Source organism: Choristoneura fumiferana, chromosome 15 (genome assembly GCF_025370935.1).
Source record: "Choristoneura fumiferana chromosome 15, NRCan_CFum_1, whole genome shotgun sequence".
Lineage (NCBI taxonomy): Eukaryota > Metazoa > Arthropoda > Insecta > Lepidoptera > Tortricidae > Choristoneura > Choristoneura fumiferana.
In genome coordinates this window covers 6,132,505-6,145,596 of record NC_133486.1, presented here as the reverse complement: position 1 = coordinate 6,145,596, position 13,092 = coordinate 6,132,505, and the positions used below count along the sequence as shown (strand labels likewise).

General features: G+C 38.2%; 1 protein-coding gene across 1 annotated transcript in view; it reads left to right on the top strand.

The window, feature by feature from the left end:
* LOC141435769 (neuropeptides capa receptor-like) overlaps positions 1 to 9,967 on the top strand; it is a 36,877-nt gene extending 26,910 nt beyond the window's left edge. The window contains exons 4-7 of the mRNA XM_074098580.1: positions 1,229 to 1,391; positions 4,037 to 4,113; positions 6,469 to 6,649; positions 6,905 to 9,967. Coding sequence (XP_073954681.1) covers positions 1,229 to 1,391; positions 4,037 to 4,113; positions 6,469 to 6,649; positions 6,905 to 7,025 — 542 coding nt within the window. The 3' untranslated portion in view covers positions 7,026 to 9,967. The remainder of the gene's footprint in view (positions 1 to 1,228; positions 1,392 to 4,036; positions 4,114 to 6,468; positions 6,650 to 6,904) is intronic.
* Positions 9,968 to 13,092: the final 3,125 nt, after the last annotated feature.

The following is a 13,092-nucleotide window of genomic DNA, read 5'->3' as shown; positions in this document are numbered from 1 at the left end:
GGCATGGAGCTAGCGGAGTTAGAACGTAATGCGGAACGGAGTTGCGGACTGTTCTCCCATTCGCGGAGCTCCACCGCTTCCCCGGTCGCGATTTTTTCTCTGCCCCGGTTCCTCGCTCGCGCTCGTTTCTCCGCCCCACTTCCCCAATCCCCTTCCCCGCTCGTCATCGCTCCGCTTCCCGGTTTTGTATGAATTTTTAAGCTAGTTACCAACCCTCTCTCCACTGGAGAGGAGCGGAGATTTTATGCAATTCTATTGGTGTATTGATGGTTCTATTGGTGGTCTCTGTCACCGCTCCGCTGCCTCGCTCCGCTCCAATGGACGGCCTTAGCTGTGCTAGAAACGCTAATTTGTACCTACACCCTACCTTTTGTACCTACACGGTGCTCAAAATGATCTAAACATATCTTGAACATGAAGCGACTCTACTGCCGAGGTAATAAATAAGATAGTGTTTATTTTAAATGATAACCGTATCCGTAATCCGTAATCTCTTCTAGGAGCAACGAGACTCCAACAAACTCGCTAAACTCGATTTCAGACGTATTTTATCCGTTATGTTATCATTTAAAATAAACACTATCTTATTAAATAAACTAAAATAATTTATTTGCTCACCCGCGACCTTATGACAGTTAAGTTTATGCAAAATATGCGTGTTCGTGCAGTTCCTCCACCTCCACACTGTAAGAACACACACAAATCACACAAACCCACCTATCACCACCACCACATTACACTGACGCGTTTCGAACTCAACCAGAGCTCATCTGCAGAGCAACACAACCGTACACCATGCTACCAATGCAAAGCCCTCAAAGTAACGCCTGATTCAATAAATTATACCATCGAAACTCAAATTACCAGAAAACTAACAAATATTCCGTTGAACTAATGTAATGTTAATAAAGTGCCTGATGCAGTCGCGTGGCTTATATTTATAAAATGCCATACGACATACGATTAAATAAATAAAGTGCCTAATTTATTATTTTACTGATATGACAGAGTTAATCTAATTATTTCATTTTGAAAACTATGCAAATATCAAACTTTAGAACGCTGTAGTGAAACGTGCCTAAAACCACTTTCGATGATTTACGTAGGGGCCGTCGATCTTATTTATTACCCTGGCAGTTGAGTCGTGTGTAGATAACTTTGAGCACGTATTTAACCGCTCATCCACTTCTGTTGCTGACTGTACATAAAAAACATGTCTAATTTTCAGAAGCGGGTCCAAACAATCCAGACCTATCAACTGTTTGCTATGTTCCCAATGAATCGAAATATAAATATTACGATAATTTTTATATAGGCAGTTCAGTTGTATTCTTTTTCATACCAATGGCTATTCTGTTATTGGCTTACACGAAGATTGCCATATTCATAAGGTAAGAAAATTTTGCACATACAACATACATCATCATCATCATCATGCCAGCCTATATACGTCCCACTGCTGGGCACAGGCCTCCTCTCGGAACAAGAGGGCTTGGGCCATAGTTCCCACGCGGTGAAGGAAAACATCGTGAGGAAACCTGCACAAACCTGCGAAGCAATTCAATGGTGCGTGTGAAGTTCCCAATCCGCACAACATACATACATATTTATTTTATTTATTATTTATTTATATAAAAGTTAACCGTCAGAATGGGACAAAAAAACTAGACAGAGCAGGATGGCGCAATACAACACCATTTTGACACGTTTCTCCCAAACAACGCATTATTTCTCTGGAATTTTAAAGCAATTCGATTCTTTGACCTTGGGAATCGCGAAAAACTTGAGAAAATATGACATTGGGTGTGTACATTTTGTATATTAAGCAAAATAAAATCACAAGTTCGAATTTCGAGCCAAAAACGAGCGATCTATTATATATGCCAGTGTAGCCATTCAGGGAAAAATAAATCTTTATAACGCGCCGAATTATACCCGTCTCACTCGCGCGCGCTCGTCCGTAGTTTCAGAAATCATCGCAAGGTGGCGCGCGGCTCGCCGCCACGCGCCGCTCGGGACGCGCGGGAATGAATGACAGTTCGCTATAGCTCGCGTGGCGACTCGTTGCCCCAAAGAGTATTGTAATGTATCGTTGCCCTTTCGCCGCGAATATATTTACCTCCGTCTTATGTGGCCCTCATTTCCTTAATTTTCATGTGCTGTTGTGTGTATCGATGCCTCTTATATATAATTGTGACTATTGTGTAATGTTTTCATGAATAAACGTGTTACCAACCGTTATATCTTTTCATTATCCTGCATTGCAGTACCTATGTAAAGCTTACCCATTCATTGCCGCGCGCCAGATTATGCTAGACTTAGAGTCATGAAATTGGGTATGTAGATAGCTGGATGTCTGAAATAACACATAGGCTACTTTTATTCCAATAATCCCACGGGATAGTTGTTCTTAACACAACACCTCAATGAAGATTACGATATAAATTTTGGGATTACCCACAGGAATTTTGTAACTAATTCAATTGTAACTACCAGATCGAATAGTTTACGCGTGCGAAGCCGCGGTAAACTCTAATATAACTTAAGAAAGATTTCTCTCTACACTGTGTTTTTCTTGATTTCCGTTAACTTCGACAGACAGCCTCAGATCATTGATACAACAACCTGGTGAATAAATGTTGTAAATAAATGTTTGGCCATAAAAAATATTTTTAGGAAAAAAAATGGAAATAAATTCTGGGATATTGGTTTTTTAACTTCGCAATTGTTGACGCGACACTTTTGCATTGTTTAACTGTGCATAATCTTTGAGACAGTAAGAGTTTGGCCACTGGTCTGGTAATTTATTTCATTTAACCTGTCGAAGATTCCTTTAAAGTTAACGGTGGGTAATTAAAATTATAACACGTTGTAAAGTGGCATCTCTCAAGCTTTTCATTCAACGTATACTTATACTAACTTTGCGACTGAGGAGTACTTATAATGAACTGAAACAATGAGGGCTATCGCTATCGCGTATGAATTCGCCACTAGAGGCGCTAGTGTAGCGTGAGGTACGGTAGTACTACGGTAGTACTGTTATTCTGTGGTGAGGTCTCCGAAATGTCAAATCTCATAGTTTCTGGGTGAGCTACGCGGGTTTATTTATAATTAGAATGAATTTGTGAAAATTTTGCAATACTTATGTGAAATTAATTATGGAAAATATGCGTTTCGGGGCAATGACTATCTGTGTTTTGAGACAGTTTTGTCTTTCGGAAACCTTTGTCCTCCATTTTTTTCAACCGAAACGGGGACTATGCAACACTGTGGCATGCTCGATATTTTTATGGTACGATTTTAAGGTGTATTAAATATGATTTTAATCTAAACTTTGTTTTTACGCCCGTAATAACAGACTTTGAAAGCCATACTTAAAAACCTCACGCAACAGTGCGCCATCTAGTGAGACAAAAAACGATAGCCCTCATTAATTACTTTGCTCACCCGCGACCTTTGCGAGTATGCAGTTACTCCACCTGCACACAAACAAATCACACAAACCTATCTGACGCCACTTCCACACTATAACTATTATATTACTAGGTGTTTTCCGCGGTTTCGCCCACGTTGAATTTTTCTGTATTTTCTTCAATAAAAACCTTCTCCTGACAGTAACAAAGACAAAATAATTAATTAGCGAAATTGGACCAGTAGATCCCGAGTTTTGCGCTTAGGAACACATTTTACGATTAATTTTTATTTATATATAAATATATTATATTATTATTATTTATTTATATTATTATTAGTATTTTTATGTGTGTAAATGTTATTTAGTGACTTATCTACATCACAAGTATTTAATACAAGTAAATTTATTTACCGTGCACTCAACAGCAGAAGCAGGTAGGTAGATGATCAGTTGTGGTGCTCAAAATTATCTACACACACACTCTCTTATTACCTTGACACTAGAGTCATGTGTAGATAATTTTGAGCACGTAACCGCTCATATCCTTCTGCTGCTGACTGTACCTAATAAATTTTTCCCTATTAACTTTATTTAAGTGCTAAAGAAAAATCTAAATTTCAGGAAGAATCGTCAATTGTCCAGAAACTGTGGCATCCTAAACAGTTGCTCGGAAAACCGAAAAACATTCAAGATGCTTGGTATGTAGATAAATCAAATGTTGTAGGTATTGAAAGTATTTATGCCTATTTTTAAACATAGTTTACATATGAATTTATCTATTCAATTGAAATTTCCATGTATTTTTTTGAAAGTTGCATCATTCTTCATTCACGTTCCATGAATGTCTCTATACCTACTAAGCGGTTAATATTTTAGAATTTTACACGTGTATCCCGGGCCAGCGGGAATACTGGGATACAAGTAAACAAATAGGCTGTGTTGTTCTGAAGGTTCAGTCAACAGCGTGTCAATCAAAGAGTAGGTAGTGTAATATACTGGGAAAAGAGAGCCCTCTCTCGGCTCATACATGCAGACTGTTTTGAAGCGCCATCTTAATTTCGTAACTTGTACCATTGTTGTATATATCCATACGTATAGCTAGCCACAGGTATTCTTTTAATTCACTGGATTTGCTTCCCAGCTCAAACCACATTAAAAGCAAAAACGGGGCTGCAAAGAGTAAAGTGAGACCGCTAAAGTCTTGCAAAGTTTAAACCGGCCTCATTTTTCCGTTTGCAGCACTGTCTTTACTTTTTATGTGGTCTGAGTTTCATAATAACAAGTTATATTGTTATAGTTTTCTTGTCAAAGTTAAAAAAATAATTATGAAAACTAGAACAGAATACTATGTGTTACTGGAAAATGAGTAAGTAAGAGGTTGTTGTTGGTCATGAAATGAAAACAAGAATTATTTTTTAAGTATTATTTTCTATTTTTATAATGTTTACGTTTATTATAATATTTCTGTGCAGCGATTTTTATTTCATCATCCTCATCGTATGTTAACTTACCTGACAAAATCCGATTTATCGATCTACACCAGCTGTAAATTATCACATTTAAAGATGTATTCATAAATATTCTTTTTAAAATAATTTTATGTCTTTCGCAGTTAAATGGATATGTTATTAGTGTATCTGCAAATAATATAATAATCTGCTTCAATCGTTTTTTTGGCACGTTTTTTTTTAAAAATGACACAGCCATGTTTTGCACATCCTTAAAACAATTTTCAATGTCCTTGGTAGGATGACAAAGCCATTTTTTGGCACAATATTCCTTGACTTTTATGTAAATATTGTTTTTATTCGTTGTGGTGTTGTCGCCCAATAATGTTAATCTACAAGTGATGCAATTTTTGATAGTTTTCAAGCATTTTTTTGTCAATCATCCATCGACATCTATGTATAGACAGCATGTTTCTTACATCAAAATGGCGCATAAAATTTGTCCACAGCGCGGATTTGTGAACCTTAACTATAAGTAGTTTATTGACGTCCGTGGCAGGGGTTGTGTCAAAATAATATTGATGATTGATGCGCCGCGCGTTTTGTTCCAAACAGCCAGTCTAGTGCTGCGGTTGGTACATAGAGGTCAATGCAATCATCCCAGTATAGGTATATATGTCACGTAGCACTACTGGCCTCCTCTCAGATTGAAAGGGCGTGGGCCGTAGTTCTACGACAAGCATGCCTAATTTCATCTAAATGCATCCAACAATTCACACACACGCACACTCACATGCACATACACGTACCTACACAGAGTATTCACACCCACCTCCCACTACAGATGTGTTGAAAAATGTATGCCATCGTATTTAGTCGCTAGTGCTATCTCAACTAGCTTACTGAAGTTTACTAAAACAATTGAGAAAACAAAATAAAAACTAATTATTAACTAATTCAAGGGCATAAATATCTATACAGCAATAGCGTCAAATATATGTATATCGACCTTATGTTTGTAAAATAATGGTGTAGATATTTTTGACGTCCTGTAACGTACATATATTTATGCTCTTATCTGTACAGTCAAAAGCATTAATATCTGCCACAGTGGAGCGTGCAAAAATATCTGACACGTCCTTCCGGCGCTAGAAATAGAGTCGTATCAAATATTTATGCACGCTTGTTGTGTCAGATATTGGTGCTGGTGACTGTACCTCTCATCATCCCAGCCTATATAGTTCCCACGCGGGCCCAGTGCGGATTGGGAACTTCACACACACCATTGAATTGCTTCGCAGGTTTGTGCAGGTTTCCTCACGATGTTTTCCTTCACCGCAAAGCTCGTGGTAAATTTGAAATGTAATTCCGCACATGAATTTCGAAAAACTCAGAGGTGCGAGCCGGGGTTTGAACCCACGACCCTCTGCTTGAGAGGCGATAGGTCAAACCACTAGGCCACCACGGCTTCTGTACCGACTGTACCTCTACTTTTAATGTTTTTGATTTGGCAGACAATGTAATATACAGTCAACAAAAGTTACAGTGAACAAAAAAGGGTTGTTTTAAAGTGATTATTTTAACAAAACCTTATTTAATTTTCAGCGGCTGTAGTACTAGCATTCTTCGCATGTGGAGCGCCGTACCACTACCAAAGGGTGTTCACTCCACGCGTCAAACCGCCTGAGGTGATGGCTTACTACAGAAAAGTTACAGTGGTCACCGGCATTTTTTATTACTTCTCGGCTACTGTCAACCCAATTCTGTATAACGTTATGAGCAAGAGGTGAGTAGGTTCTAGAATATATCCAGTATAAGCTGCTAGTAGCTGAGTAAGATCCTAGGCCTTATTGTCTAACCCACTTGGAATCATAATTCGTAATCGTTTTCACCAGTTCCATATCACAATTCTGTATGTGATCTTTGTCGCACAATTTGTGTTAGATAAGTCCTCATGTAATAAAGAATAGTTTTTAGGTAGGTACCTATATAGGTATTATACTTACTTACTACTTATTTTAACATTTTCAAATTATTTCAGATACCGAAAAGCGTTTATGGACATTTTTTGGACGAAGAACGGCTCTCACCAAAGCACAGCAACGCCTGCGATGAGAATTAAGTTTTCGGGAAAAAGTACTACGCAGACACTACTAAACTAAATTTCCATTGATTTGTAAATACAATAATTCCGTTTTGTTTTATGGAATACTAGCTTTTGCCCGCGACTTCGTCCGCGTGTACTTTAGTTATAAGGGCATATGTTTTAATTAACCCCCGTTATAATTGTGACATTTATATCTGTGTGCATAGCAAAGTACTGCCGTAAACGATAGGTAACAGTTTACTTAAGTATTTCGCTATAAACAACATTTTTTACAAGTTTTAAAGCTAGTTTATGAAAAGTTTTATGCAGAGCACGAAAGTAAATTAATTATCTCGTGTGCTTCCGGCGAGTACGGAATCTTACTCTAGAACCCGAAGTATATATTCGAAATTGCACTGTACATAATATTGTAAATTAGATAAAAGATAAATAAGAACGGCCAGAACCTACTGCATAATTATTTGCAAATTTATTTTACGCATCATTTTAAATATAAATTTAATTTCCACATTTTATGTGTACATTTTGTATGAAAAACCCCCTGCCCTATTGAAGTCGCCAACACCATACGGATCATTTTAAATTGTGACCAGCCATATTTTTAGTCTAGAAATAAGGAAGTCTCATAGAAACTCCCCCCTAATAAGTCGAAAGCTACTTCTTCTTCCTTTATCTTTGCCTACGCAGATCATTTTTATTAGGGTTCCGGAGACAAAATGGCAAAAACGGAACCCTCATAGTTTCGCCATGTCTGTCTGTCTGTCCGGCCGCGGCTTTGCTCAGGGACTATCAATGCTTGAAAGCTGTAATATAAACTATGCCGACAAAATAGTACAGTAAAAAATTAAAAAACAATTTTTTTTAAGGTACCTCCCATAGATGTAAAGTGGGGCGTGATTTTTTTTCTCATCCAACCCTATAGTGTGGGGTATCGTTGGATAGGTATTTTAAAACCATTAGGGGTTTGCTAAGACGATTTTTCGATTCAGTGATTTGTTTGGGAAACATTCAACTTAAAAGTGCAAATTTTCAATAAAATAGGGCGTCCCCTCCCCCTCTAAAATCTAAACCGGTGAGTGGATTTAAAAAAAAAAAACACAATGGTAGTAAGTATATCAAACTTAAAAGGAAAACTATAACGGCTAAGTTTGCTTGAGAATTATTAGTAGTTAAAGAGTAAATAGCAGCCTAAGGTATAAAATATATCTAAACTTGGAAGATTCCGTATAAAATACGAACTCCATAGAAAACTATTACTTATTTTTTTCGTAATGGCTACGGAACCCTATTTTGGGCGTGTCCGACACGCTCTTGGCCGGTTTTTTTAATCAGAACCCACATTTCACCCACAGATTATTTTTAATTCTAATCGAGAACTTGGAAAATTTCCATACAAACTTTACCCCCCACCTATTTTATCCCTTTAGGGGGGAATTTTATCCATTACACCTACACAGATAATTTGTCATTGTAATCGAGAACCTATATTTTCATTACCTCTAAGTCCAGAAATGAGAAAATTCCATATAAACTTCACCCCCATTTTACCCCTTTAGGGGGGAATTTTATTCATTTCACCTAGATAGATAACTTTTAATTGTAATTGAAAACTTATACACCTATTTTCATACTTCCAAGTCCAGAAATGAGAAAATTCCATATAAATTTCACCCCCTTAGGGGATGAATTTCTAAAAATCCTTTCTTAGTGCTCACTTACATCATGAAAAGAATCCCTGTAAGTACCAAATTTCAAGTTTCTAGGCCCAGCGGTTTGGGCTGTGCGTTGATCTATAAGTCAGTCAGTCAGTCAGTTTCTTCTTTTATATAAATTGATTTCGACTTTATGAACGAAGCCTAAAAAACCCAGGCAATTGGATATTTCCTCTGCGATCTTGACAGCGCCCGAAGGGGCCTACGCTAGCTGACGCGGTTTGCACGGAGCGGGTGAACGTCTATTGAAAAATAGTGTGAGCAGCGCTAACTGCACGCGTCGCGTGCAGAGGCGTCTTTACCTATAGTGCAGGGTGTACGTTGCACACGGGCGCAGCGGTGTTAGGGGCGCCGGACGCGGCACTGTGTCACACTTAGTACCTATTCCATTTTGACCGTGCGCTTCCTAGATGGCGCTAAAATAATAATTGCACACGGGCGCTACATGGGCTAAAGACGCCTCTGGTCGCGTGCGACGGATTTTAGCAGCACCCGCGCCAGCTAGCCTAGGCCCTAAGAACACCATGTAGGTTCTGGCTGCGATTTTGACGCGGTTCAAATCCAAAATAAGGGTCAATTCACAACCAAGACGTTTAATGTAGAGAATCATGCTGTGAGTAGGTACTGCTCTAATTTTGGTACATATTTTCAATGCGACATGCAAATGTAAATAACTAGAATCACTTGCGAGCTCATAATTATTCTCTATGGTACTACTGGATATATTATGTCTGCCCACTAAAATCAGCTAGGGGATCGTCCTGGACTGGACATAGTGTGTATTTGAATCACCTGGGTGATCCGCTCAGGTGATCTTAGTGGAAGCCGTGGCAGCGTCGAGTCTCAGTAATTTGACCCTAAGTAAGAAGAGTATTTACTTACAGTTCTCAAGTGATGGATTCTTAGAACAGAATGCCTTATTATTGTCTAAAGCATACGGAATCACAATCGTTTTCACTGCTTCTTTCTGTCACACGGTACTGATAGGATAAGGGTAGAAAGGGACGGTGAATGCGATCGCGAGCGCTTACGCGTTAGACAGTACGGTCGTAGGTCAGAGTTATAAATAAAACGACACGTTTGGCTTTAAAAGAAAAATGTACTTAAATAATATAATGCGAAACAATTCGGCATACTATTTCTATAATCACAGTAAAAGTTTTAATAAACTAATTAACATGTTTTTTGGTTCAAAATCCGAAACACATCCAGAAATATAGAATTAATGAATCTAGAACTGTTATTAAAATCTATCTATTTAAATACATGATAGTAAAAAGATTGAGAGGTACGTTTTTATTTTGCGATTGACCATTTTTTTTTATACGAGTTCGATGTTCAAAGTGTATCGTGTCAGACTTTACACTTCATTCACTCAGTCACTACAATTTTACCTCCTGAGTCCTCGCGTACTTTATAAAGGACCAATTCCATCTCAACCTATATACGTCCCACTGCTGGGCACAGGCCTCCTCTCAGAACGAGAGGGCTTGGGCCATAGTTCCCACGCGGGCCCAGTGCGGATTGGGAACTTCACACGCACCATTGAATTACTTCGTAGGTTTGTGCAGGTTTCCTCGCGATGTTTTCCTTCACCGCAAAGCTCGTGGTAAATTTCAAATGTAATTCCGCACATGAATTTTGAAAAACTCAGAGGTGCGAGCCGGGGTTTGAACCCAGGACCCTCTGCTGAGAGGCGATAGGTCAAACCACTAGGCCACCACGGCTCCAGGACGAATTAACACTAAGAATTACGGGCGAATGTACCTACTTTATAAAGTACCTACAAATTGTTCATTGAATAAACAATTCTTAGAATTTTGAAATAACATCCAAAATAACAATTCAGGTCAACCACGTCTAGATCTTAAGCACTAGGTAGGTAAGTTTGTTAAAAAATGTCAGGACTCAGGAGGTTAAATCCAAAATTTTAATGAAAAACAGTCGTGTTCATTCAAAGAAACCTAAGAAACCTGCAGAAATATTCAGCAACAATGTATAGTTAAAACCTGTAGACATTATGAATCGATCATTCGATATTGTTCAAATTACCTGTATTGAAATTGAAACAAATCAAGCGCTAAAAAAATACGATAAATACGATAGTTGCAAATCTGAAAAATATTTTTGACTGGTTGGTCGGATTCTTCGGTGATCTAGTTGGTAAGACCCTTCTGGCGCGTAAAGCAGCAGGTGGTGCGGGTTCAAATCCCGCCCAGCGATAGGTCTTTTTCGTTTTAAAAATAACTTATATTTTGTTGAGCAAACGTATGCATGCCTAATTAAAATATATTAAATATCTAGTGATTTTATTTCGAAACTAAATTGAAGAAAGATACCTTGTGGTTTAATGACGAAGCCGTCCACAGTTGGATATGTCTCCTCGAAGGATCTCCACGGCTACCTTCTATTGATGTTTACCAGATCGCCCATCCACCTCCTAGGAGGCATATCAACACAAACTTTCGGTAATCAAAGAATAATAAAACTTTATTTCACAACGGGCTCAGGAAACAAGTAAAGATATTTTCTAGACACAATAAAATCATTTGTTATATATAATGTTCAGCGTTTTTTTTGTCGTTTTAATTTCTTCTTTAATCGGATAATTGTCTGTTTTCACTGTAATGAAATTGATTCATTCCAATGTATGATAAACAGATGGCCCCAAAGGATGAACAGCGCCGTTCGCAAGACTGGCAGTTTTTGCTGATTTGGGACCATTTCGTTGGCACGAATAAATTATTTCTTTCTTTCAAAATACAGATGACTCAGAATTTAAATAGTACCTATAAGGGAGGTTTTATGTGGAATTGGAGGAAGGCTAATCGGCACGATGTATACACGTGTGGCACAGACGCAGCTGTCGTGCACTATTGGCAGCGGAGGAGCAAGATAATGGGGCTGTGGTAAATTAAAAGAGAAGTAGGTATATGTAAATACACATCGCACAGTGTTTTCATTAATCCTAACATTGATTATGTTTATCTAGGTCTAGATATTACTTACGCGTATATGCAGGCATATTAAGAAAATACAAAATATCCATAGGACTAAAACTACTATTAAATTAAAATAACTAAAACTTTAATTAAAAAAGAGAGGTGGGCCTCTTGGCATGGTGCCCATCACGCAGGCAGCATTCCCGCGTTGAACTGCGATTGAGATTCTTTGCGCGAGAAAGCTGCCAGCACGAGGGTTGCCTGTTGCCTCCCTTAACCTATTGCTGAGCTCCCTGTGTAGCTCCAGCGCACCCTTACCCCAAGGACCTACAGCCTTATTCATAAAAAATCCTTAATTGAGGTTTGATCGGTCTGTTACTTAGCAGACTGATTAAGCTTGTCAGACGGTTGTCAAGAAGTATGATTCATAAACGCTTGCTAGCAGTCTGCTAGTTGTTGAGCCGCTGATAGACTGATTAGACTCGTTATGTTGGCACCTTGGCAAATCAAAGAAAAAATGGCCTAATCGATAATTAAAAAAAAAAGTTGACAGCAGTGACAGCAAATTAGCAGGAAAAAAATAAAAACGAGAAGTTTGTTTTCCGCCATTTCCGATCCGCATGTTTATGTTGTGCAAAAAGCCATAATTGTGTTAATCATCCTATTTTTTTTTCATACTTATTGTTAATTTATTGCTGCTATTTAGAGGATTTTTTAAATACAAATTCCTGAAAATATTTTTCCTGGTTTTTTTTTTAATCTTTGCGTAACTTCACCCTTCACTAAAATATCTTCGGTATGGTTTTTTGCTCTTGTCAAAGTCAGCTGTTCAAACTTGTGGCGGCCATTTTGTGACTTAGCAGGGAGATAAAGGAGGGTCTACGGTCCGCTAACTTTAGCAGAGCCTTGATCGACTGATTAGCGCTAACAGACGTTTATGAATCATGTTTTTTAGCATCGGGCCTTCAAGGAGCCTTCAAGGAGGCTCTAACTTTTTATGAATAAGGCTGCTAGAGTCTCGACGCCGAAAGCAAAGAAATGATATTGGGCGCCGAGACAGCTATATTTTGTGACCTTGAGGCATATTAGTATGTAGTCAAATTCACACATAATATGGACGTTATGGACATTGGCGTATCTAGGGTTATTTTTCAGGGGGGGAGCTGGCCATGATTTTTGTGTGAAGATATCAGCATTATAGAATTTCGAATCAGTAGCCCAACATCCTGGGGTGGGCACTAGACCATACTTTATTTTTGCGTTTTTATTTTCCTATTTTTACGCTTTGGCTCTATTCATATCTTTGTTGCTGACTGTACAAGAGATCATTATACTTTCACCATGTACGTCCGTGGCTTAGGTTTAAAATAGTTATTGCTTGAAAGCTGTAATTTTGCATGAGGTAAGTTTATGTTAACTACGCGGACAAAGTGACAAAATGAAATAATAATTCAATATTTTTTAGGAT